At 41.8% G+C, this 26,886-nt stretch overlaps 1 protein-coding gene across 2 annotated transcripts in view; it reads left to right on the top strand.

Moving 5' to 3' along the window:
* Window positions 1-2,296: 2,296 nt before the first annotated feature.
* LOC120048316 (type II inositol 1,4,5-trisphosphate 5-phosphatase-like) overlaps window positions 2,297-26,886 on the top strand; it is a 30,187-nt gene continuing 5,597 nt past the window's right edge. Inside the window, exons 1-17 of one of the 2 annotated variants that reach the window (XM_038994190.1) lie at window positions 2,297-2,624; window positions 3,630-3,709; window positions 3,814-3,911; window positions 4,015-4,044; window positions 4,134-4,244; window positions 6,965-7,108; window positions 13,163-13,259; window positions 13,867-14,061; window positions 15,276-15,377; window positions 16,045-16,159; window positions 22,281-22,397; window positions 23,384-23,571; window positions 24,137-24,248; window positions 24,669-24,778; window positions 25,155-25,290; window positions 25,627-25,737; window positions 26,588-26,753. In XM_038994190.1, coding sequence (XP_038850118.1) covers window positions 2,568-2,624; window positions 3,630-3,709; window positions 3,814-3,911; window positions 4,015-4,044; window positions 4,134-4,244; window positions 6,965-7,108; window positions 13,163-13,259; window positions 13,867-14,061; window positions 15,276-15,377; window positions 16,045-16,159; window positions 22,281-22,397; window positions 23,384-23,571; window positions 24,137-24,248; window positions 24,669-24,778; window positions 25,155-25,290; window positions 25,627-25,737; window positions 26,588-26,753 — 1,969 coding nt within the window. In that variant the 5' untranslated portion in view covers window positions 2,297-2,567. Of the gene's footprint in view, window positions 2,625-3,629; window positions 3,710-3,813; window positions 3,912-4,014; window positions 4,045-4,133; window positions 4,245-6,964; window positions 7,109-8,128; window positions 8,189-13,162; window positions 13,260-13,866; window positions 14,062-15,275; window positions 15,378-16,044; window positions 16,160-22,280; window positions 22,398-23,383; window positions 23,572-24,136; window positions 24,249-24,668; window positions 24,779-25,154; window positions 25,291-25,626; window positions 25,738-26,587; window positions 26,754-26,886 lie in introns of those variants that run through there. The other variant, XM_038994191.1, reaches the window with a different exon arrangement.

Raw genomic sequence — 26,886 nt, 5'->3', positions numbered from 1 at the left:
GACTCCAGCGGAGCAAGGAACCCTGAAGCAGCCGAACAGCCCCTGGGAGTCTCTTATCGCTTAACCAGAGGGTTTGGACTCCCCAGACAGTCTTTTTTACTCCTGAGGATGATGTGGTGTACATGTGAACAATCACCAGGTTCTTCCCGGAGTCCCGGGACATTCCCTGCCGCTCTGCAACTCATGTTGACGATGAAGAGGTTATGTACATTACAACAACCACCAGATCCGTCCTAGACGCCCAGGATATTTCCCCATACTCTGGCTCCACCCACAGCAAGCACTCTGAGAAAGCCACCTCAAATGCATGCTCTACTATTACTAAGGAGGAACTATGGAGTATGTGGATCTCAGATACACACACGTAAGGGGTCTTAGGGTGTAGTGTAGAATGATTTAGTTTATTATTATAGTGTCTTGCATCTTCAGGATGCCCAGCCCACATATGCTTATAAGACTCTGCAGTAGAAAATAATATCATATATGCACACAATAGGCCACATGCTGTCCATTCACATATAGTACTTTGTTTACAGATCATTACATTTGTATACTGCTTCGTTTTCTTTGTTTTCATCATCTATCACTTTGTCCCTCTTGATCCTCAGCCCAGGACTTCAGACGGGCTTTGCCTCTCCAGTTGAGATCTCTGCATTCTTACAAGAGACCTCTGAAGGTTGAGTCTCAGTCCAACAATAGGAAGAGGTGCCACTGCCTGGGGTGTGACGCAGAGGACTGCCCTGTCAGCAAGAGAGCCAGGAATTCATCTCCAATTGGCTCTCATGGGGCCATGAGGCACATTAATAGAACACAAAATAGGCACCAGAATAGAGCTGTGCCACAGTACAACAAGACATTCATAATAAGATATTGTGACATTTTCCTTAGATTTCTTCCTGAGAAATGCCATCCAATACAATAACTACAACACTTCAATCCAATGCAGTATTATGTTAATAAAAAGGTCCAGGGCCTATGTTTTTTCCTATTAAACTACAAAAATTATTGATGGCTAGACATGGCTACACAATACTGTCCAAATAATATAATAATGTAACTTTCTTTTGCCTGATGAATAAGGGTTTGATATGTGTGTGTATCAGGATTGGGGAGTAACTAATTTCATGTAATGCAGACATTTAATCTGATTACATTTTTTTTTATACCTGTAATCAATTACGTTAACAGCAAATAATATTGTAATCATATTAGAAACACTTTTGAAAAACTAGATGATTAGTACTTTTAAATTCAGAAAGGATGTTTGCGAACAAATACATTATAACACCTTTATGTTTTCTCAATGACATTCAATTTAGGATTGAAGAAAGGTGCAAGTTTGAGTTTGTTCCACCTTAGCCAATCTGACATCAAGTCAGAGACCACTACTATGATAACACACCAAATGCGTTCGATCATCCTTCTTGTCTTCTTCTAATGCCTCTTAAATGAAAGTAATCCAACAGCAACTGAAAGTAATGACATGACATTAGTGAATTTGGGTAATCCAAAAATGACATTACTAATTGCAATTTTGGACAGGTAACTAGTAGGTAATTTAACAGAACATTTAGAAAGTAACCTATCCAATCCTGGTGTGTATGAAGTAGATAGCACATCTACAATTTAATATTACACCTGCATCTGTCCGATTTAACAGTATTTATTCATGCTGCAATAGTTTATGTGTTGGGGGCTAGGGTCAGTCTTTTATATTTGGAGTATTTCTCCTGTATTATCTGGTGTCCTGTGTGAATTTAAGTATGCTCCCTCTAATTCTCTCTCTCTCCCTCTCCTCCCGGAGGACCTGAGCCCTGGGACCAGGCCTCAGGACTTTTTCTCTCTACCGCACCTGAAGTCTCTAACTCTGAATGCTCAGCTATGAAAAGCCAATTGACATTTACTCCTGAGGTGCTGACCTGTTGCACCCTCTACAACCACTGTGATTATTATTATTTGACCCTGCTGGTCATCTATGAAAGTTTGAACATCTTGGCCATGTCCTGCTATAATCTCCACCGGCAAAGCCAGAAGAGGACTGGCCAATCCCCAGAGCCTGGTTCCTCTCTAGTTTTCTTCCTAGATTCCTGCCTTTCTAGGGAGTTTTTCCTAGCCATCGTGCTTCTACATCTGTATTGCTTGCTGTTTGGGGTTTTAGGCTGGGTTTCTGTATAGCACTTTGTGACATCGGCTGATGTACAAAAGGCTTTATAAATATATTTGATTGATTGAAACAGTGAGTAATCCGATTAATATTTCCTCGAACGACAGCCAAAACATGACGTCACTCTTATTCGCTGAAATCTCTGCGTGGCAGGTCCACAAGTATCTAAGGGAAAGGGAATAAGGACATCTAGAAGAATACGGAATCATGTCGGGAACACTGCAATACAGTTTTACGCACTGTGAAAGCAAAAATGTAGTCGGTTTTGTTGTTTTGTGTTCTCGATAAGTAGGTGGTCTAGCCCAACTTCGTAAGAGAGAAACGATTGGCCTGTGTCTATTCTCGCTTCAATCTGTATTTTGAGAGCGTGAGAGAGTTCGCACGAAAGTAACGGTTTTAAGTAATGGATCAATCCTTCGTAATTCAAGAGATTTTGGCAGAAGACGAACATTGCGTCATAGTATCCTTTATAGCATGTACTAAATGTTTTTTGTATCACTCGGATGTTACGAGTGCGTTATCTAAAGGCTGATGTTTGTCTTCCTTTGGAAGAAGAACACAATGTTTCATTCCGTCGTAGCCTACGGGCAGTTCACCAAAGGCGAGGCCGTGGAGTTTGTTTGTCAAGGCCTAATAGGCTATACGTGTGTGTACCTGAATGTAGTGATATTTTATATATATTTCATTCAATAGTACAATTATTTGGATTTAATAGGCTTTGAGTGTGAAGAAGCAGAATGCAAGTTGCTCAATGAGGACATTGGTGCTGCTTTTCGACCGTAACACCAGTGTTACACTAGTATACGCCCTTATGTTATACTATGGACATTGTGTTTAAATAGCTAGGGCTAACAGTGAAGATGTGTGAAGAGCAGAATCAACAACCTCTGCATAAGAAGGTGTGAAAGTTCACATTTAGCCAGTGTTATGTACATGACAACTGAAAAGTACCAGTGGCCTGGCTTCGGCTCCAAGTGAGAGCAGGTCCGCTGAAGCCATGGCCAATGAGACACGGGTGCCGGGGCTGCGTAGATGGAAACAGAAAAGTTTGAGCCTTTTGGGTGAAGCACTGGTGTAAATCCTGTATGGATATAGGTGTGACATGTAGAGGCTACTGTCCAATTTTTGCAATATGATAGGTCCTCCACTGGGTGGCAATCTTATACAAGCTACTCAAATCAAATTGTATTTGTCACATACGCCTAATAAAACAGGTGTAGATAGACCTTACCGTGAATACAAGCCCCTAACTGTAGGCTACTGTAGGTCTACATATTTCCCAGACGTTTGATTTTTTTATAGCAATGACTAGGCCTCTGCTCTTTGAGGATACTTGATGCATAATGTTTTTCCCAATATAAAAAAAAGCATTTCATTTTTATATCAACAATTGTGTAGACCTTTTTTCAAATGTAACATTGTGCAAAAATCTTTGCAATTCCCTTAACTAGATTGTTGTAAACATGCTGTTCAATGTCTTGTCTTGGTGGACAATGTCACTGAAAGCAGACTATTGGGTTTGGTGGAGCGCACCAAGGAACATGCGTGAGTTGAAATTGGTGCTATTCCACCAGACTTATGAAATATAAATGCTCTGAAAAAATGCGTTACACCTGCCCATAGTAATGTCCTACCTTTGTATCCTATAGGCTGTTTGTTTTTACCCATAGAAGAATGGCGATAACTGGTGAAGATGTCACATTGGATGACATTTTTCCCATCTCTAATGACTTTGCAGTTGTGGAAGGTATGCAATAGTTAATGGATTGGTTTTAACTTGCTTATTATAATATGCACAATGGAGGTGGAGGCTTATAATGCATTGTAATAACATGTTATGCTTTCCTCAGTGTCCTCGGCAGATGAACTTTCTTTTGTGGGTGAGTTTTATTTTTTCCCTGGGTCAATTTCCCCCTGGTATGTTCATAGGGCCAAGTTATTAAATGTCTATTACATGATATTTCTATAGGTGCAGACACTAGAGTGAGGCTGAACTTCCAGGATGGGGATCTGGAGGTGAGGCTCCCCTTTGGCTCGCACTCTCGCCTTTTCCTCAGTGAGGTCAACAAAGCCTGGAGGGGTAAGACATGGCCTACTTTTCCTTCAAATTATCACAAGTGTTGCATCCAAATTATTTCTCCTGAAGTGTACACCTGGTCGCTACTTACCACAAATCTATAAGCATTGAATCGGTGGAGGCATGGGCAAGAGGGGGTGTCCACCATATTTCTTAAACCAGTCATTTCCTTTCATTGACATTCAAATCAGCATTGACAAAAAAAGTTTGTTCCACCAGAGCAAGTCTGACCACAAGTCAGAGACCACTATGATGACACACCAAATGTGTTTGATGGAGTGCGGGAAAAGAGCAGGAATAGGCTTTTATAGGCTACAGACTTAAAGGGGCAATCTGTAGTTGCTACATCCATTCTTGGATTTATAAATGATATATATACATATATATTCATTGATTCTTGAAGAATATAACTTATAAATGCCTCGAGCTTAGTTCAACTATCATACTCCTTGAGAACCCAAAATATATGTATGCCTGTTATTCTCAAATGTTTGTAAACTTTTTTACCAAAAGATCTGTGGATTTGCCCTTAAACAGCTACATATTATCAAGATATCAAAGTGTCACCAACAAAAAGGTAAACAATAGGCCTATAGCAAATGCAGCATATGGCATTCATTTTTCACATGTACTGTAAATAGCACTTTTCAGTAGTGCTCAAAGCATGCCATTCCATGAGTGTAGCATTTATTTTTCAACTCGAATCAATGAGTCCAATCAGTCCTACATGACAACAAAATCATAAACAACAGAGTAGGGCTGGCTAATAAGTCCTTAGTTTTGGGGTTATGCTCAGGTAAAATAATTTGACTAATCTATACTTTCATATTTCCAAGTCCTATTCTTGAAGATCGAGGGGTATAACATTTATTGGAATGACTGATATTCTGATAGACTTTGGTTTTTAATGTAAATATATAATTTAATCATATTATATGTAGCGATGGATTAGAAGAAGCCTACATAACCAACCCATAGGGTAAAATTTAACATCCATATATTTTTAATTTTTTAATTTCACCTTTATTTAACCAGGTCGGCCTGTTGAGAACAAGTTCTCATTTACAACTGCGACCTGGCCAAGATAAAGCAAAGCAGTGCGACACAAACAACAACACAGGGTTACAGATGGAATAAACAAACATACAGTCAATAACATATGGCCAGCAATGTAAACTTTAACATTGATTTATCCTGCGATAGATGTCGTTCAATTGGTAACATACATTTTTGTCTTCTTCTAATGCCTCTTAAGGAGAAACTAATCTAAAAGTAACGGAATGTAATCAGATTACATAACTGAGTTTGGGTAATCCAAAAGTTACATTACTGATTACAATTTTGGACAGGTAACTAGTAACTGCAACGGATTAAATTTAGAAAGTAACCTACCCAACCCTGACAATCACATATTTTTTAACCATAAGTCTATTGTGTTCTGTATGTACTTGTTGCTACTCAGAAAAATGGCAGATGGTTCAGAAAATGTTCAGTTGACAACAATAGGATTAATTCAAGTTGGTAAAAGTACAAATTATGTAATAGATGAGCAAAGAAACAGCAGCTCCTCACCACAAGTTACACAAAACTCTAAAAAGAGGGGAACCAGTTGTCACTTATAAGACAACAGCCAAATATGATGCATACTTGAGAGAGAGAGATAGCGATAGAGAGAGAGAGAGAGAAATGGCATCAGAGAAAGAGAGAGAGTGAAAGAAGGAAAAGAGACTGGGGAGGCGCATAGTTTTAGTGCTGTGTGCTCATCCTGAGTAGTTTATGTCTGTTGCTTAACTAAGCATTTGTAACTATGTAAGTGTAGGATAAATATAATATTTCCTTCCATCTGAATTATATATTTGAATTCGGCTTTTACGTGTTTTTTTCCTGTTTATCTCAATCGGATGAGCCACTGGATTCGTTGAGACACAGAGTCTACTTTGCTATGTATGTGTCATTTTTGGCATTAGCTCACTACTTTACACAATGGAGCTCTTAAATTTAAGATGGAGGACTAAAGTTCTTTTTTAAAAAGGGCCACACTCACTTTTACTCTGTGAGAGGAAACAGTGATGGAAAGGTTTGGTAACCTGGCAGGTTTTGTTGTGAACAGGAAGAATGTGAGAAACTCACAAGGTAAGCAGAAAAGTGACATCTTTGTATGAGCGTGTGGTCTTATTGAAAATAAAATAGCAGCATGAGTGATTTTGGTGCGGTAATATTCTCAAGGTAGCGCAAATGTACGTGTAATAGGAAGTGTGTGTTTGTGTGTGTGTTTCTGTGTGTGTGTGAACCATGTGAAAGAGACATAACTGAATACCTTTTTCAGCCACACAGTAACAAAAGATTTTGATTCAACATACGAGGCAACTAGCTTGTGAGAATGTGAAGTAACCTGCCTCTGAATCACTTTCTACTTTGAGTACCTATTTGAATGAAGCAAATGCTGTGTCATTTTCAGTTCACTGTATTACTGATGATTATCCTCATTGTGTGTTCTGTGAATCTGCTGAGGATCTCTTGGAATTGTTTCCTTGTCATTGATGCTCCTCCAGCTTTTCCACTTCCGTGGGATATTGGAGCAACAAATATAAACTATTTGAATAACAAATAGGCTACAATTGTGTTTATAGCCTACAATTGTGTGTTTATAGCCTACAATTGAAATGGCATGTTTTGGGATTTGTGTAAGTGCCTTTTTCATGTTTTCCTTTTTCCTCCTTCAGATGTTTGCAAGTCTCCCAAGGAAGCACCGAAGTTTGAGTGGCTCCACAAGTACCGCAAAGCCTCCAAAGGCCAAGGTGGCGTTAAACAGACCCTTGCACCTTTGGGAACGACACACACCAAGATCAGCCAGCATAAGAAAACAGGTAAGCCAACAGCCCTCTTCGTGTCCCTCTCAGTCAGTACCCTTCCTGAACTTCTACCCTTATCACACAGAGCCCATTGTGTGGTAATATCTAGCAAGTATGTGTAGCTGACAGCTGAATTAAATTACAGGTCTACACTAAGAAAGCACATGATTGATAATTAACCATGATTCTTGGATCATGATAACTGTATCTGATCCAAAGCCTAGGAGGTGCCCTCCAAAGTGACGTCACAAAGCTATGTCATTCCTTATGGTTTTGTGACATGTCTCTTGTTGATGTTAGTTGGTCTTGTTAAACTTTGGGGAGATTGACAACATTATCATCCATATTGGCTTTAACTCTAGAAAAACTGTTTCACAATGGATCTATCTTCACACTGTGAGCAAACTATCGCACATGTGTGCCTGTCAGTGTCAGCCACTGTCAAAGGAAGCTATTTGCTCTGGCACTCCGATTGATAAGCAAAGTGCCCAAACCTGTACATCTAGATGCTATTTGCAATGTTGATTTGTTGTTGTTGATTTGTTGTTGTTGTTGTTGTATCTTCTCAAATTTTCTCCTGCCACTGAAATATACTTTTCATTATTTCATGCAATTTCTTTATGCATGTACAATGCATATCAATTCACGTTAGTTAAAAAATTGGTTGACATGGAAATAATTGTAAGACTGCATTTGGCCGACATAAACGCTTCATAGTTGTGTAAACATTTGTACTGAAGCTTTTTTTTTAAATTTGCCACCTGCCAGAGACCGCCCAGTGTTTTCTTTTCTTTTAAATGTTTTTAATATATATATATATTTTTTTTTACACCCTTTTTCTCCCCAATTTCGTGGTATCCAATTGTTAGTAGTTACTATCTTGTCTCATCGCTACAACTCCCGTACGGGCTCGGGAGAGACGAAGTGTTTTCTTGGTTGATTAGTTTGGTTTGTGACACCGCCGTCATCACTTGCGCAAGTGCGGGTGAAAAAAAATGTATCAACATTCCTTGCACGAACAGGTCCTTGGACATTGCACTGCACATCATGCGTGGAAGCACTGCTTGGATATGTCTAGAGTGAATAAAGACACTGGTAGGGGGAAATGTTTATGATTTTCTGTTGTATTTAGATTGTCTATTTGCTAGCGCAGTCTGAAACGTAAGCAACTTTTTTTTCTGTGCATTAGTGCTTGTTCAAATTAGCTAGCTTTGCTAAGAATATAACTTCTAGCTAGCTATGTGGCTTTCTTTATTGGATGTTTTGAGCAGAGTTATGGTTTGGAACGAGCGCGCTAGTTAGGTAATTAGCTAACTATCCATATACAGCATGTCAATATTATGGTTTGTTAAGGTTCGCCATCTATATTTCTAAGATAGGCCATATTCTGTAGGTTTGCGACATTTCATCAGTCATTGTGTCCTGATTTGGGTTTGGTAATGCACCATGCAAACCTGACGTTCAGCAGCTTTGGGATTTTCACAGTTTTAGCTATCTCAGTATCTGTCAACTGAAGGTGTAAAGCTAGACAGGCAATTAGTAGCCACTCATTTCAATTGAAAATGGATGGACGCTGTAGTTTGATTGTCTTGGGTTCTCTTTATTTTTGTATCTTGGAAAATGTCCATATTAGTAGATTGCAGATAAGAACATATGTCTCTGCCCATTTTATTACTCCTAGATACAAATGGTTATTTTATGCAATGCTGAACTTTGTGATGAGCACGGACTTTTGTGCACCCACACTGTAGTATGCTACAGCAAAGTGGTTGACTCACACTTTTCTTTATTGAACCAAGACAGGGCAGCCTTTCATGTTTCTATTTTTAGACTGTAATTAGTGATGATCGCAATACTAACTTTGCCTTTACAGTGGACTGTTTGTTGGTGTAGCGTTTAACAGGTTTAACGAGCCTTACCATGACCACAGATTAATGTAAAACGTGTAAAAGTCCTGCTAACAAGACACTTTATAGGCTAGCTCATCTTCTGTTCTCTGTGGACAGAAGGAGGGTAAAATGCAGTAAATCATTCTTCTGAAATAGGCCTACTGAAAGCCAATGTAGGCCTAGATGTTTACTTTCAATATTAAGTTAGGTCAGGGACTGGGAAGCTCCGTTGGGGTCTTGTGGTGTATTATTTAGGACTTAGGTGAAATGCAGTAAGTCATCCTTCGGAAATAGCTGAGATCCAATGTAGTCCTAGGTCTAGATGTTGACTTTCAACATGAGCCTGGCTTGGGGACAGGGAAGCTCTCTAGGGAGTTGGGAACAAGGGATCTTGTGTGTTGGGGCTTACTCCTCCCCCATATTGGCCTCTCACAGCTCTCTGCGAGTTTCCATCTGATCTCACAGGGCGCAGTTTGTTTCCATTTCCTGTGTTCCAATAGCACGTGCGCACATATACACACAGTAAAAATGGACATTTGCGCTACAGCCCCACTACGCTGTAATTGATACTGTCATTTTGTTTACTCAAAATAGCACTCTGGTTCTCCAATGCCCCTGTTTTGTACATCAGTATGCCTAAAGACAGCATTCAATAGCCTAGACTTCACCCTCCCTCTTGGTTAGCCTTTGAAACAATATATTTCATTCTTAATGCAGTCTTTATCAGGAATTGTATCTGTGGTGAACTATTAGACTTTTTCTTTTGGGTAGCTGTAGCCTCTGATTATAAGCGATTCCATTGCACTACAGAAATGTGAGTTCTTCCTCTGGTATTGTTTTGCAATCGCTTTCCATAAACAATAGATAAAGCTAACATTTACCTTGACTGTCTTGTGAGAGTGTATAGTATGCAAGGAATATCCCCCGAGATGGTAAGAACTTGTGTGTGATGTGATTAGAAGTACATGCTGACCCAACCGGACACATTGCGTGCGCGAGCGTTGCAAAATAAATGTAGAAATCCATGTTATTCAATTATTGCACACCAACGAGCGTCTGCGTTGCCAAGGGCTAAAATAGAAGTCATTCCTATTTCTGACGCATATCGCGCTGCAAGTCCTGCCTCTCCCATCTCCTCATTGGTTTATAGAAGCAGGTACCCACGTGCCATCTCCTCATTGGTTATACCCACGTGGGTGATTGAAAGACGAACTGTTTTGCCGGTCGTCGTGGTAATACTATGACAGTTTAGATGCCAATCACCATATAAGTTCAAAGATGAAAAAGCCTGGAAGGAGGAGAGATGACTAGAAACGATTCAGTTGACCGTTTTGTGTGTGGATTAATTGTCGGAGTAGAGGACCTTGTGTATTTCAGGTAAAATAACAACTCAATGTTTATATCCCAGGACAAATTAGCTAGCAACAGCAAGCTAGCTAAATAGGACAAATTAGCTAGCATGTGCAAGCTAACTAGCTAAATTGCATAAATGTTTAATGCTTTTCGACCTGTCCCCAAATTAATGTAATTGGTTCAGAGTTTGTTTTGATATTTTAACCTGCGTGTCGTGATCGCGTTTCGTGTGGGGGGACAAAATACATTTATGCATGATGGCGCACGATGGCACACGCGCGCAGCTGGTTTGGGTTCCGTGGTAGGCTTTGCTAAAGGATGAGCCTATGTTTACGTTGTATTAGCCTATGTTAACTTCTAACTCTTTTTCTCCCAAGTCCTGTCCAATTGCAGTAAGCTATTGGTTCCTGAAGTTATCCCTGCTTAGTTCACGAAGCAACTCAATACATCTTGTGCTTAGCCTGGGGTGTAATCATTAGTCCAAACAGTTTCAAATGGAAAACATTTATCAACAAACAAGAGTTTCTATTGGATAAATTCAAGTATGTCTCCCCGTTATCATTCCGTTTGCTTCCGTTTCATTCCTAGTGAATACACCCCTGGTCCGATTGTTTTTTGCTATCTTGTCCTCATACTGGACAACAAATCTCAAAAGCTTGTAGGCCTAGGTCTATTGCATGAAAACCTGTTGGCTAATTTCTTGCACAGCTGCTTGTATTGAGTTGATTCTCTAAAACAGAATGCAATAAACGATGAACTCGCAATCAGATACTGCTACAGTATATGCTGGTTAAACAACAACAAAAACGATGCACCCTCAAAAGCAATTTCCTCTATTACACTTGCCATGTTCGTAGAGTTTGTTCTGCCAAGCAGTAGGAGACAGTGGCCATATTGTCTTAGACTCAGGCTTTGACTCTTCCATTGATTTGAACAACTTAAAATGCAATGTATTGTCTCGGGTATCTTGCAATAGAGAGTTGATGTCAATGAGATTAACCTGGATAAATAAAGGTTATGCCTGAACAACAATATACATGCAACAATTTCAAAGATTTTACTGAGTTACAGTTCATATAAGGAAATCAGTCAATTGAAATAAATTCATTAGGCCCTAATCTATGGATTTCACATGACTAGTAATATGTTTAAGGTATGTGTTGGACACATACCTTAAAAAAAATAAAAACAGTCAGTATCTGGTGTGACAACCATTTGCCTCATGCAGTGCTACATCTCCTTCGCATAGAGTTGATCAGGCTGTTGATTGTGGCCTGTGGAATGTTGTCCCACTCCTCTTGAATGGCTGTGCAAAGTTGGTGGATATCGGCGGGAACTGGAACAGGCTGTCGTACAGCGTGTTCCACATGCTCAATAGGTGACATGTCTGAGTATGCCGGCCATGGAAGAACTGGGACATTTTCAGCTTCCAGGAATTGTGTACAGATCCTTGCGACATGGGGCCAAGCATTATCATGCTGAAACATGAGGTGATGGCGGCGGATGAATGGCTCGACAATGGGCCTCAGAGCCTCGTCGTGGTAGCTCTGTGCATTTAAATTGCCATTGACAAAATGCAGTTGTGTTTGTTTTCCGTAGCTTATGCCTGCCCATACCATAACCCCACCCCCACCATGGGGTACTCTGTTCACAACGTTGACATCAGCAAACCGCTCGCCCACACAACACCATACACGCTGTCTGCCAAACCGCCATTTATCTGTAAAGCGCGCACTTCTCCAGTGTACCAGTGGCCATCAAAGGTGAGCATTCGCCCGCTGAAGGCGGTTACTACCCCGAACTGCAGTCCGGTCAAGACCCTGGTGAGGATGACGAGCACGAAGATGAGCTTCCCTGAGACGGTTTCTGACAGTTTGTGCAGAAATTATTTGATTGTGCAAACCTGCTGTTTCATCATCTGTCCGGGTGGCTGGTCTCAGAAGATCCCGCAGGTGAAGAAGCCAGATGTGGAGGTCCTGGGCTGGCGTGGTTACACGTGGTCTGCGGTTGTAAGGCCGGTTGGACGTACTGCCAAATTCTCTAAAACAATGTTTGGAGGTGGCTTATGGTAGAGAAATGAACATTCAATGCTCTGGTGGACATTCCTGCAGTCAGCATGTCATTTGCGCGTTCCCTCAACTTGAGACATCTGTGGCATGGTGTTTTGACACCTGCACATTTTAGTGGCCTTATATTGTCCCCAGCATGAGGTGCACCTGTGTAATGATCATGCTGTTTAATCAGCTTCTTGATGTGTCAAACTGTCAAGGGGTTGGATTATCCTGGCAAAGAAGAAGTCCTCACTAACAGGAATGTAAACAAGTTTGTACACATTTGTGAGAAAATAAGCTTTTTGTGTGTTTGGAACATTTCAGGGATCTTTTATTTCAGCTCATGAAACATGGGACAAACACTTTACATGTTGTGTTTTCCTTTTGTTCACTATAGAATATAATAAAATGCTATATCTAATGCAATGCTTTTGAAAACAGCCTCAGTCCATTTTCCGTACTTCCGAGTAAGCAAGGACCAAATCGACTTCACTATTGACTAGTGTGGTCTATTTCAGGCATGAGCTGATTGATTCTTCACAGGTGAAGCATTTGCATTGCTAGCTCCAGGGGCCTTATAGGATTAGTGTTGGCACATGGCAATGTATTTACCTGATTAGAATAACTTGGTTTACAACTCCTTTTGGCTCGCTCTTTCTCGCACTCTCTTTTGTTGTCTTTCTCTCTTTCAACTCCCTCCCGCTCTCTCATTCTTGCTTTGTCACTCACTCACTCACTCACTCACTCACTCACTCACTCACTCACTCACTCAACAGGGAACTCATTGAACGCAGCAAGCAGATCCCCAGTAGAAGGGAACAAGAGGGTGAACAGTGGAGTGGAGCACCCCAGAGTGGAGTCCGGCCCAGAGAGGTAAGTACTGAACACCACTCTCCTCTCTCTGACAGTGGTATGCAAATGGCTTGGTGCTTGAAGAAGGATAAAAGGACCAGTGTGCCATATTGGATTTCTCATCTCGCCCTCTAACCCCTGTCCTGTATTGATGACGACATTGAAATGTTTGTGTTGTGGGTATATTAGGCCCTTGACTCTATTACAGAATCACTATATAATGTCTCTCACGACATTAGCTTCCAGCCAGGCTAATGAACATCATGACTTAAGAAAAAAAACACCCACAACACACATCATCCTGGACATTAAATAATGATAGCCTAACTGTAGCTCTGCATAAGAAAGAACTTGGTGCCAAGTGCAAACACACTCTTGTGATACCTTTAGTTGGTTTAGTCTGAAACGAGATATGTAGTGGGAGATGTTATACAGTAGTAAAGGGGTGTAACTACATTTCTGACACTCCTGTCCCCCCACCCCGACCATCTTATATACACACATTTGGTCCTTTAGAAGATGTTCTTATCTAGAGCGACCTACCGTCAGTGCATTCAACCAAGGTAGCTGAAACCTCCACATAGCACAATCATTGCAACTAAAAACTTGGATCTTGTGGGCCCTGCAGCCAAGGGAAAGTGAAGCGTGAGGGCTGGGATGAGCTGAAGCGCGAGGGCAGGCATGACCTGGTACGCCAGTCCAGCCACACAGCGTCCAACAAAGCCACAATGCTAGCCATGCCGCAGTTTGGCCTGCGCGACAACCTCATCCGCTGTGAGCTGCTCAAGAACGAGGACATCTACACCTACCTGGAGAATTTCAGGTAACCCCCCTGCCTCTGTCCCTATCAACATCACTGAACATTTATTCTTATATCCTTTTTATGTTGCTGAGCTATACTGTGCTGGGCTGGTTAGGCATCCACCATTGCTGGACCAGTGACTAGCCCGCTACTATATTGCTTGATTCACAAGCCAAGCCGACTTGTACTGCGCTGTTCTGTTTACACATCTGGAAAGGACCATGTTAATATAATTATCCCAGCTACCACAATTTGCTCTGGGTTGGCACAATAGTGTGAAAAGGGTATATTTCAGCAAAAAGGCCAGAGGGGGTGTGGTATATGTCCAATATACCACGGCTAATGGCTGTTCTTAGGCACTACGCAACGCTGTGGTATATTGGCCATATATCACAAACCCCTGAGATGCCTTATTGCTATTAAAAACTGATTACCAATGTAATTAGAGCAGTAATTTCTTTTTTAATTGTCGTACCTGTGGTATACGTTCTGATATCAAGACTGTTAGCCAATCAGCTTTCAGGGCTCGAACCACCCAGTTTTTGTATTTGTAGCTATCCAACTTGTACTATGCAAACTAACATCGATGACTCATCACAAATATCAAGAACAACAGTCAGTACCGCAAGCTACAGGGTTGACACATTTTGCATTAAACAGGATGTCAGTGTTGAGTTGTGAAAAAGCAAGTCATGGCTATAACTGACGAATTGTCCATTTCCATGTAATGTTGAAGGAAATTGTTGCTTTTGAATTACTACTATCCAACCTCATAGTAATTAATTTCTAATGCAGTTTTTAAGCAAAAGGGTTTTACAAATGTCTTGGTGATAACAAGCTTTGGTTCTGTCCCAATCTCTCCACCCACTTGTACAATTCCCTTCACGAACATGAAAGTAAATGATTGGTATATGGTAGTGAAAAAGTACACATTTCAGGAGGAAGAAAATATGATTAGGACGCAGAAGGTTTGTACAGAACATGGACAGTGTCATGGCGACAAGTGATTTATACTACAATGCCCTCTGGTGGTGGACACACACACAGCTCTGTGAAGTGTTTAGGTTCTTGCTGCCCATTGCACCATATGAAGGGGCTTGCTAAGGTCATGTCTGCCATACACCCGCACAGTTCACCAGTTACGCCTATATTAGGCAGTGTTAGGCTTTGCTCCCACTCTCTGACTTTGTACTTACCACTCCCCCCTCTCTCACTCTCTACCCCCCATCTCTCAGTTTCTTCATAGGCACATACAATGTGAACGGCCAAACCCCCAAAGAAAGCCTCCGTCCCTGGCTGGGCTCCACATCCACTCCCCCTGACATGTACTGCGTGGGGTAAGTCCCATCCACCCAGGCATTACAAATCATTTCCCCTCTAAATCCATAACCCACATAGACTGTACAGTCGGTGTCTGAGACCCCACAACAAGAGGATGAATTAAGTCATAGATTGTGTTGAGTGGGAAGACTGTCGTAGTTGCTACAGCAGCAACTGAGCCAATTCAGCCAAACCTCTATGAATCGCGTCTCCTTTCCAGTGTGCACGACTAGTCTTGTGGTGTTTCAGATGAAATAACATTTATCTAATCTGCGAATTAGGATCTTTAACACAAGGTTTTCAATTGTAGAAGAGTGCATTTGAATTTAAAATATTGATGGGAGACTGTTACAGAGGAGTGTAAATGGTTTTTTTTTAGGCTGGATTATATTGTTGTATGTTTTAATTCTGTAATGTATTGATTGTTGCTGCTGCCTTGGCCAGGTCTCCCTTGAAAAAGAGACTCTGGGTCTCAATGGGCTTTTCCTGGTTAAATAAAGGTTAAATAAATAGAGTCAGTTGAGAAGAGAGGACTTATGCTCTCCTTGATCGTGTTAATCAGGGTACACTGTCGCAAAACGTTTAGCAACAGAAAACCAAAATGATTATCAATTGGTTACCTTCGGATAGTACCTCCCCGTTTTCTTCCGTTCTGTGCCTACTGAACATGACCCTGTGTTGCAGGTTCCAGGAGCTGGACCTGAGCAAGGAGGCCTTCTTCTTCAACGACACGCCCAAGGAGACCGAGTGGATGAGGGCTGTGTCTGAGGGGCTGCATCCAGACGCCAAGTACGCCTTAGTAAGAACCTCCCTCTCCTTCAGTTAACCACTGGCCACTTGTCATGCCCAGTCTTGCTACTGCCACAAGGTTGTGTGTCCTAATACTAATGTAAAAAACGTCTTGCTGTAGATGCCCTCATCTGCTAGTGGCTTAACGATGACTCTACTTTAGTCTGACCCACTACAGGCGGTCCAGCAAGAACCAGGCAGATGTGGCCATATTCAGAGTTGTATTCTTTAGTTCACTAACACACACAAATGATCTTGTGGTTCTATGAAAGAAAGGAAATTAACAACGGGTAATATTGTCAGGTCTGTACATAGCGTAGCATTACACACACATTAGGCATGCTAACACAGTAGGCCTACTACAGGATACATATCAGAGAGGAGCTAATCACTGATGAGGCTAGCTGACAGTCAGGATTTATGGCCATGTCTCTCCAACCAGATAGAGATCTTCTCTGATTTTAAGGGGCACCTTTGCTTAATTACTAGGCCAAGGCTGTAAATCAAGTGAACATGCTTGGGTGCACCAGGCTTTCTAGACTCTTCCACAACTTTAGTTTGAATATAACATACTCTCTCACAGTAGTTGAAACATGCACTTAATACTTAATAGCCTCAAACATGCAATAGTTAGTGGCTGGCAGTTCTGTAATTAGACAACATGCAGGAGGTAATGCTACCAGCTGGCGACAGAACAAATGTACATATATAACAAGATAACCAACACTAGCAAGGTTTCAGTAACATGCATTTAACATCGGCAAAAATATAAGGCCCCAACTTTCATTGTTGATGCATGCACAAACACTTCTAGAAAACACACTGTAAACTTGTTCCCCAGCCAAACTTGGCGTCCTCTTCGGCTGAAGATGATAACCACTCTGAGCTAGAGTGGGAGGGGCCAGAGTCCAAATGTCAAATCAAATTTGAATAGTCACATGCGCCGAATACAACAGGTGTAGACCTGCTTACTTACGAGCCCCTAACCAACAATGCCGTTTTAAAAAATACGGATAAGAATAAGAAATAAAAGTAAGTAAAGAGCAGCAGTAAAATAACAATAGCGAGACTATATACAGGGGGTAACCGGTATAGAGTCAATGTGTGGGGGAACCGGTTAGTTGAGGTAATATGAACATATAGGTAGAGTAATTAAAGTGACTATGCATAGATGATAAGAGCGTAGCAGCGGTGTAAAGGGGTGGGCAATGCAAATAGTCTGGGGAGCCATTTGATTAGGTGTTCAGGAGTCTTATGGCTTGGGGGTAGAAGCTGTTTAGAAGCCTCTTGGACCTAGACTCGGTGCTCCAGTACCGCTTGCCGTGCGGTAGCAGAGAGAACAGTTTATGACTAGGGTGGCTGGAGTCTGACAATTTTTTGGGCCTTCCTCTGACACCGCCTGGTATAGAGCTCCTGGATGGCAGGAAGCTTGGCCCCAGTGATGTACTGGGCCGTTCGCACTACCCTCTGTAGTGCCTTGCGGTCGGAGGCCGAGCAGTTGCCTTACCAAGCAGTGATGCAACCAATCAGGATGCACTCGATGGTGCAGCTGTTGAACCTTTTTTGAGGATCTAAGGACCCATGCCAAATCTTTTCAGTCTCCTGAGGGGGAATAGGTTTTGACGTGCCCTCTGCACGACTGTCTTGCTGTGCTTGGACCATGTTAGTGTGTTGGTGATGTGGACACCAAGGAACTTGAAGCTCTCAACCTGCTCCACTACAGCCCTGTCGATGAGAATGGGGGCGTGCTCGGGCCCTCTTTTACATGTCGTCCACAATCTTCTCCTTTGTCTTGATCACGTTGAGAGAGAGGTTGTTGTCCTGGCACCACACGGCCAGGTCTCTGACCTCCTCCCTATAGGCTGTCTCGTCGTTGTTGGTGAACAGGCCTACCACTGTTGTGTCATTGGTGAACTTAATGATGGTGTTTGGAGTCGTGCCTGGCTGTGCAGTCATCAGTGAACAGGGAGTACAGGAGGGGACTGACCACGCACCCATGAGGGGCCCCTGTGTTGAGGATCAGCGTGGCGGATGTGTTGTTACCTACCTTTACCACCTGGGGGCGGCCCGTCAGGACATCCAGGATCCAGAGGGAGGTGTTTAGTCCCAGGGTCCTTAGCTTATTGATGAGCTTTGAGGGCACTATGGTGTTGAACGCTGAGCTGTAGTCAATGAATATCATTCTCACATCGGTGTTCCCTTTGTCCAGGTGAGAAAGGGCAGTGTGGAGTGCAATAGAGATTGCGTCATCTGTGGATCTGTAGGGGCGGTATGCATATTGGAGTGGGTCTAGGGTTTCTGGTATAATGGTGTTGATGTGATCCATGACCAGCCTTTCGAAGCACTTCATGGCTACAGATGTGAGTGCTACGTGCCGGTTGTCATTTAGGCAGGTTTCCATAGTGTTCTTGGGCACAGGCACTATGGTGGTCTGCTTAAAAAATGTTGGTATTACGTACTTGGACAGGGAGAGTTGGTCTGCGCATGCTCGCATTACACATCCTGGTAATCCGTCTAGCTCTGCGGCCTTGTGAATGTTGACCTGTTTAAAGGTCTTACTCACATCGGCTGCGGAGAGCGTGATCACACAGTCTTCCAGAACAGCTGGTGCTCTCATGCATGTTTCAGTGTTATTTTCCTCGAAGCGAGCATAGAAGTAGTTAAGCTCGTCTGGTAGGCTTGTGTCACTGGGAAGCTCTCGGCTGTGCTTCCCTTTTGTAGTCTGTAATGGTTTGCAATCCCTGCCACATCCGACGAACGTCGGAGCCTGTGTAGTACGATTCGATCTTAGTCCTGTATTGACACTTTGCCTGTTTGATGGCTTGTCGGAGGCCATAGTGCGATTTCTTATTAGCTTCCGGGTTAGAGTCCCGCTCCTTGAAAGCGGCAGCTCTACCCTTTAGCTCAGTGTGGATGTTGCCTGTAATCCATGGCTTCTGGTTGGGGTATGTACGTATGGTCACTGTGGGGACGACGTCATCAATGCACTTATTGATGAAGCCAATGACTGATGTGGTGTACTCCTCAATGCCATCGGAGGAATCCCGGAAGATATTCCAGTCTGTGCTAGCAAAACAGTCCTGTAGCTTAGCATCTGTTTCATCTGACTCACTTTTTTTTATTGATCTAGTCACTGGTGATTCCTGCTTTAATTTGAGCTTGTAAGCAGGAATCAGGAGGATAGAATTATGGTCAGATTTGCCAAATGAGGGCGAGGTCGACCGATTTAATCGGCATGGCCGATTTCAAGTTTTCATAACAATCGGTAATCGGCCTTTTTGGATGCCGATTATGGCCGATTACAATCCAATCCACGAGGAAACTGCGTGGCAGGCTGACCACCTGTTATGCGAGTGCAGCGTCAAAAGGACCTTGTGGCTGCTAGGAGCCAAGGTAAGATATCTTCACGTAATCACTAGTTAACCTAGTAATATCATCAGCCATGTGTAGTTACGTAGTTTGTCCTGTGTTGCATATAATCAATGTTAATGTTAATGCCTGTTAATTTATCATCGATTCACAGCCTACTTCAACTTCGCCAAACGGGTGATGATTTCACAAAAGCACAATCATTTCACAAATGTACCTAACCATAAACATCAATGCCTTTCTTAAAATCAATACAGAGAAGTATATATTTTTTTAAACCTGCATATTTAGTTAAAAGAAATTTATGTTAGCAGGCAATATTAACTAGGGAAATTGTGTCACTTCTCTTGCGTTCAGTTTGGGCCACCTGGCTCGTTTGCGAACTGTTAACTAATTTGCCAGAATTTTACATAATTATGACATAACATTAAATATTGCTGTTACATTGCACAACCTTCAGACTTAGGGTTGCCACCCGTTCGATAAAATACGGAACAGTTCCGTATTTCACTGAAAGAATAAACGTTTTGTTTTCAAAATGATAGTTTCCGGATTTGACCATATTAATTACCAAAGGCTCGTATTTCTGTTTATTATAATTAAGTCTATGATTTTATAGAGCAGTCTGACTGACCGGTGGTAGGCAGCAGCAGGCTCGTAAGCATTCATTCAAACAGCGCTTTACTGCGTATGCCATTAGCTCTTAGCAATGGTTGAGGCACAGCGCTGTTTATGACTTCAAGCCTATCAACTCCCGAGATTAGGCTGGCAATCCTAAAGTGCCTATAAGAACATCCAATAGTCAAAGGTATATGAAATACAAATGGTATAGAGAGAAGTAGTCGGCGCGTCATAATTCCTATATTAACTACAACCTGAAATTTATTAACTGGGAATATTGAAGAACTGGGAATATTGAACCACCAGCTTTCATATGTTCTCATGTTCTGAGCAAGGAACTTAAACGTTAGCTTTTTTACATGGCACATATTGCACTTTTACTTTCTTCTCCAACACTGTGTTTTTGCATTATTTAAACCAAATTGAACATGTTTCATTATTTATTTGAGACTAAATAGATTTTATTTACGTATTATATTAAGTTAAAATACAAGTTTTCATTCAGTATTGTTGTAATTGTCATTATTACAAATATATATAAATAAATAAATCATTAATCGGTATCTGCTTTTTTTTGGTACACCAATAATCGGTATCGGCTTTGAAAAATCATAATCGGTTGACCTCTACTTTGTATGCGTCTCTGTGTGGAGTAAAGATAGTCCAGATTTTATTTTATTTTTTCTGGTTGCACATTTAACATGCTGGTAGAAATTTGGTAAAACAGATTTAAGTTTCCCTGCATTAAAGTCCCCGGCACTAGGAGCGCCACTTCTGGGTGAGCGTTTTCTTGCTTATGGCGGAATACAGCTTATTCAATGCTGTCTTAGTGCCAGCCTCTGACTGGTGGTATGTAAACAGCTACGAAAAATACAGATGAAAACACTCTAGGTAGGTAGTGTGGTCTACAGTTTATCATGAGATACTCTACCTCAGGCGAGACAATAGCTTGAGACTTAGATATCGTGCACCAGCTGTTATTTACAAAAATACATAGTCCGCCGCCCCTTGTCTTACCAGACGCCGCTGTTCTATCCTGCTGGTGCAGCGTATAACCAGCCAGCTGTATGTTGATGGTGTCGTCGTTCAGCCACTTCTCCGTGAAGCATAAGAGATTACAGTTTTGAATAAGTCATTACAACATCATACCACTTTGCTTTGTCCATTCGGGCACACTGATTGGCTGAAACCCAGGAGGCTGTGATAGACAGCAGAGAAAGGGAGAAATCACCCTAAAGTGACTGTGGGGAAGGTTACATGCATGTTTCTTTTTTTATAACTAAGGCCCTGTTTGAATACGCCAAAAACGCATCCTTCCTTCCTTAAAATAAAATAATCACCGATATGGGAGGGTTGGATTGGTAAAAGAAGTGGGGTGCTAATATTCCTTTCACTTATCCGAGCACATGCATGTCAGTGATTACCTCAAGTCAGTAAGGAAGGAAGGATGCATGTAGTCACAGTTGGTACAATTGAGTGTCGCTGTACTACAGATGTTTCCAAAGCAAAGTGGTACAATGTTGTAATGACTTATTTGCTTCCCTTTATACTGTAAAGTGTGGATTTGTTAACCTGGTGAAAGCTTGTACATGAGCTTCTCTTTTTCAATTTTCTTTTTATCTAGACCTATTTCCCCTTTTTATAAATTGCAGACTCAAGCTAAACTGCTTCTTCCTCTTTTAAAAGGCTTGTAAAGATTTTCTCCCTCAACCACCCAGTATTTGTCAGTCCTCTGTCACTGGTGTGAATTTAGCTCACTTGGTTGCTTCGTAATTGACATGGCATAGGGCAAGAATCTGTGAAATGGCTGGTTTCACATTAATATTAATATGGTAATGTTGGGTTATATCCTACTTCGGTTTATATCCTTGACAGGATTGAATGTGGAACAATCTGACTGTTAGCAATTTAGCATTTTTGCTCCTGCAGTATTGGCATGAACAATATTGCATTGTCCTGTATGCCACTTCACTGCGGTCCTCCTGACCAGATCTCTATTGTTTACCCCTTCCGCTAACACTACCTGAACAACCTTAGGTGTTTCGTGAACAGCACAAACACATCCAGGATCAGGCTAATAGCAAATGCTTGACCAGTGTATTGTTCTGTCTGTGACCTATGACCCCTGTGTATCCCTACAGGTGAAACTGGTTCGTCTGGTGGGCATCATGCTGCTGTTTTACGTGAGGAATGAGCACGCCAAGCACATCTCTGAGATGGAGGCAGAGACCGTGGGCACCGGCATCATGGGTAGAATGGTAGGTGGTGTGTGTGTGTGTCCAGTGAGGGTATAGTAGGAGTACATATCCTTGGCCGCTAAGCGGGCTGTAATCAATTGCTTAGCAGTTTATTTTTTTTTATTTTATTTTACCTTTATTTAACTAGGCAAGTCAGTTAAGAACAAATTCTTATTTTCAATGACGGCCTAGGAACAGTGGGTTAACTGCCTGTTCAGGGGCAGAACGACAGATTTGTACCTTGTCAGCTCGGGGATTTGAACTTGCAACCTTTCGATTACTAGTCCAACGCTCTAACCACTAGGCTACCCTGCCGCCCCAATTTAGAGCAGGAGGTTGGCTGGCGTCCACTAGTTTCATTTAGCTTCCATTTTACAGTTGGACAAGGAGTTATATTGCACCCTTCCACCTCCAAACTCGGCTTTTACCAGGGTTTGGAAAACCAGTGTTTCTCACATTTGTAGCCTTAAATACACCAGACTTGGAACCCAGGTATGTTTGGAAAACACATTGGAATTCCTATTGTTCATAGAGCTATTTTTTGTATACAAACAGATGTCAAGTTCGGGTGATGCGAGCGCATCCCGGTACCAACAAGCTCTGTAGCAGGATAGCTAACGCTAAAGTCGGACCTTGACAAACTTAACAGTGAGTGAGTGATGACCGTGAAAACACACAAGACTGATGGCTATAGCTATGTTCAACAAGTTGATTATTCTTCTGGCTTTATCTAGCTCTATTTGTGATATTTTACCTTGCCTCACAGGCTTGCTAGCTAACCAAATCCTCTGACATCTGTAATGTTGTTGACAATAACCATCTGATTCCGTGTTTGTTAATAACTTGCACTAGTTGTATTTGAAGTTGCATGTGATCGTATCCACTGCTAGATAACAAAGCTTGTTCTGAAACCGTACTGCTTGTACTACTTTTCATGACGCAGCAGGGAAATGGTTTGTTCTATAAGGGCACATAATATAAAATGTTTTACAAACCTCTCTCCACAGGGAAACAAAGGTGCTGTGGCCATCCGCTTCCGCTTCCACAACTCTGACATCTGTGTGGTCAACTCCCACCTGGCCGCCCACATCGAGGAGTACGAAAGGCGCAACCAGGACTACAAGGACATCTGCAGTAGGCTGCTTTTCCGCCAGCACGACCCCGCGCTGGCCCCACTCACCATCATGAAGCACAAGTATGAACAAGTCTTTAGTACAAAGCAGTATTTCCACTTTTCAGGGTTGTGTTCATTAGGGCCAAAACATTTAAATGAGCGTTTCTTATTGGATATGTTTTGGGTCGTATTCATTAGGGCACACATTGATAATATTTTGCAAAGGAAAACAAAAATTAGGTTCTTATTGGACGAGTCCAGATAATCCCTGCCTTTTCAGTCTGTTGTTTTTGTTTGTTATTTTGTGCCTAATGAACAGGACCCTGGATTTGGTAGTTGTGGTGGTACACCATGCTTTATATTTATTCCGGCATGGTGACATTTTCTCAAGGGAACAAAATAGCGAATGTATTATGTAAACCTTTGATCACAAGACCAGTGCACCTTGCCAATTTCACATAACTTTATAATGGCTTAGGTGAACATTTGAAATGAATGCAGTGTTTTGATGCAGTTGTAGAGTGGGATGAGTTCTAGAACCACATGCAAAGCCACCGTTTTCCGTATTGAAATATAATTATAGAAGAGTAGTTATATTTCTATGATTTTCCATATTCTCAATGCATCATCTTTTCCTTGCTTACAGTGTGGTCCTATGGCTGGGAGATCTCAACTACAGGCTAAGTGACCTTGACATCGACAATGTGAAGGACTTAATCGCCAAGAAGGATTTTGAAACGCTGCACAGTTATGACCAGGTAGGTAATCTCAAGCCGCTTAACTTCAAGCCATTTAAATGTCTACTTCTAGGGTGCGTTCAATAGGCAAATGTTGTAGAACATTGCAGATAGAAATGTTATGAATATAGCTGACATGATTCCTTACTCTACTTGTCAGACAGGCAGGTTTGTTCTTTGTAATATCTGAATGTTCCACAACATTGTTCCCATGGTCTTATTTATTAGGCTCCTAACTGAAGACAACTGATCTGAAACAGGGAGGTACTACTGTACCTGAAATTGTCCAATCACAAACACAAATTTTCCGTTGCAAAATGTTTTGCTACAATATGCCCTAATGAATAAGACTGCTAATCTCTGTGTTCAGTGCCAGTCACATTACACCCTGATGAGTGTGGTAATTGTCACGATGTCTTGTTGTGGCTCTGTGGTCCTCAGCTGAAGAGGCAGATCGATGAGAAGGCTGTTTTCGTGGGCTTTGTGGAGGGAGAAATCGGCTTCCTGCCCACTTACAAATACGACACTGGCTCTGACCAATGGGACACAAGGTAACTTCTCCTCTCTAAATGTCTAGTATTATCTATAAAGGCAATGGAGAACACAATAACACTTTACTAAAAGCCTGCAGACATATTGTATTATATTGCCATTTATAATGCATCGTAAGAACATGTATGAACCCCTTATAATGTCTTATGGTTGTCGCATAATGAGCCTAAGACGTTTTGAGTTGGAATATTGATACATAGGGAGACAGAATATATTATAAGCCTGATTTATAATGCATTACAAAGGCTCATACATTCTTATAATATGTTTTAAAGCGTTATAGCTGCAGAATAAAATGTTACAAAACTCTTAAATATCTTATTGCGTGGAATCTGTCTCCGAAATGTCTTAAAGTTTCATGTTTCACGCCCTCAGTGAAAAGTGTCGCGTGCCGGCGTGGTGCGATCGGATCCTGTGGCGAGGCAAGAATGTGCGGCAGCTGCACTACCAGAGTCACATGGACCTGAAGACCAGCGACCACAAGCCAGTCAGCTCCCTGCTGGAGATGGGGGTGAGAATTAGTTTCCACCATCTGTCCTTTGACCTCTTAGAGACCATGAGGTTTTGGTTGGTTTAGCCTGGTGGTCATAACCAAAGATTCTTATAGATAACCCAAGATTGTAAAAGGCCCATCTGAACAATCTTAGTCACACTATGGGGCAGAGCAAGCAAGGTGGTGGGAAGAGTTTCATCTTGAGCATTTAATTTATCCATTCATGACAAGTATTTGGATTCTAATTCTAGATGTTCTGTTGCATGGCATTTTTTAAAATGTTAAACTAATGATATGCATCTAGTTTCCCCTATTCATCTGTGTTTTAACCTCCCTTCTCTGCTGTTTCTTCAGATCAAGCTGGTGAACGAAGAGTCTTACAAAAAGACATTTGAGGAAATTGTGCGCTCGCTGGACAAGATGGAGAACGAGTGCATTCCGTCCGTAACGCTGTCCAGGCGAGAGGTGAGTGGTCAAGAGTTCAGTGATTCTACTGTGAATTGTTATTGATGAAGAATATGTTAACATTTCTCTGGTCTTTCACAATGCACAATACAACATTATCAGTGAACATTGACAGCAGCAGAACCTTGTGAACAACGCTTATCATATGAGCTCTGCTCTTTACGAACAGGAGTCAAATTGAGGGAAAACGTCTGTGCTACATGTACAAATTGACATTTTTTTCCTTAACATTTAAACTTCAAATGACGTGATTTCACAATTCAGATGTGGTTCTGTGTATAACCGCTAGGGGTCAATGCAGTTCAATCTACTGCAGGCCTGGAATTCCTACATACTGGTCGTCACTAGTTACCACAGCCACAAAGTCATAAAGCCCGCTTATTTCTACAATTGATCTTCTTAAAATGTGATTTTAAACCTAACCCTAACCACATTGCTAACCTTAGTCTAATCCTAACCTTACGTTAGGTTTTCATGAATTTTTACGCTATAGTCAATTTTGACTGTGTTAACTAGAGGAAACCCTACCAGACGGCGATGTATGACAGCGTGTTCATACATGTCCAACAATCTGTTGTTAATGCCACGTATGGTGTTTGAGAGCATGCGCTTTGTACTTGCACTTGCAGAGCAATTATTGTGCAATTTCTCCATCAGGGCCGTCACGGTTTTTCGACATGACATCTTGTAGCCTGATCCTAGATATGCCATTTAGGATATTGAAGCCGACATCCCCTACCATTGACAATGGCTGCATATCAACTGTAATCATTTCTGTAATCAACGCTGTGATTTTCACACCCCTACTCCCTACCTGTGAAACCTAATCCAAATCACTCTCCCTCCCCAGTTTCACTTCAAAGATGTGAAGTTCATGCAGCACCAGGCAGAGACTCTGACCCTCCACAACGACGGGCAGGTCCCGTGCCAGTTTGAGTTCATCCAGAAGCTGGATGAGCCCACCTACTGCAAGCCCTGGCTCACCGCCAACCCGGCCAAGGGCTTCATCGCCCAGGGTGAGTATAGCAGGACTTATGGCCCTATTCTTTCTTCCGCGTTTTCTTGATGTAAGCACTTGTATCAAGGTGTGTATCAAATATGTCAGAGTAGAAGTGCTCATCTAGGATCCGGTACCCCCCCTGTCCTTGT

Source organism: Salvelinus namaycush, chromosome 5 (genome assembly GCF_016432855.1).
Source record: "Salvelinus namaycush isolate Seneca chromosome 5, SaNama_1.0, whole genome shotgun sequence".
NCBI classification, from domain to species: Eukaryota; Metazoa; Chordata; class Actinopteri; order Salmoniformes; family Salmonidae; genus Salvelinus; species Salvelinus namaycush.
Note: the sequence above shows the minus strand (reverse complement) of the source record. Positions and strands in the feature narration are given on the sequence as shown.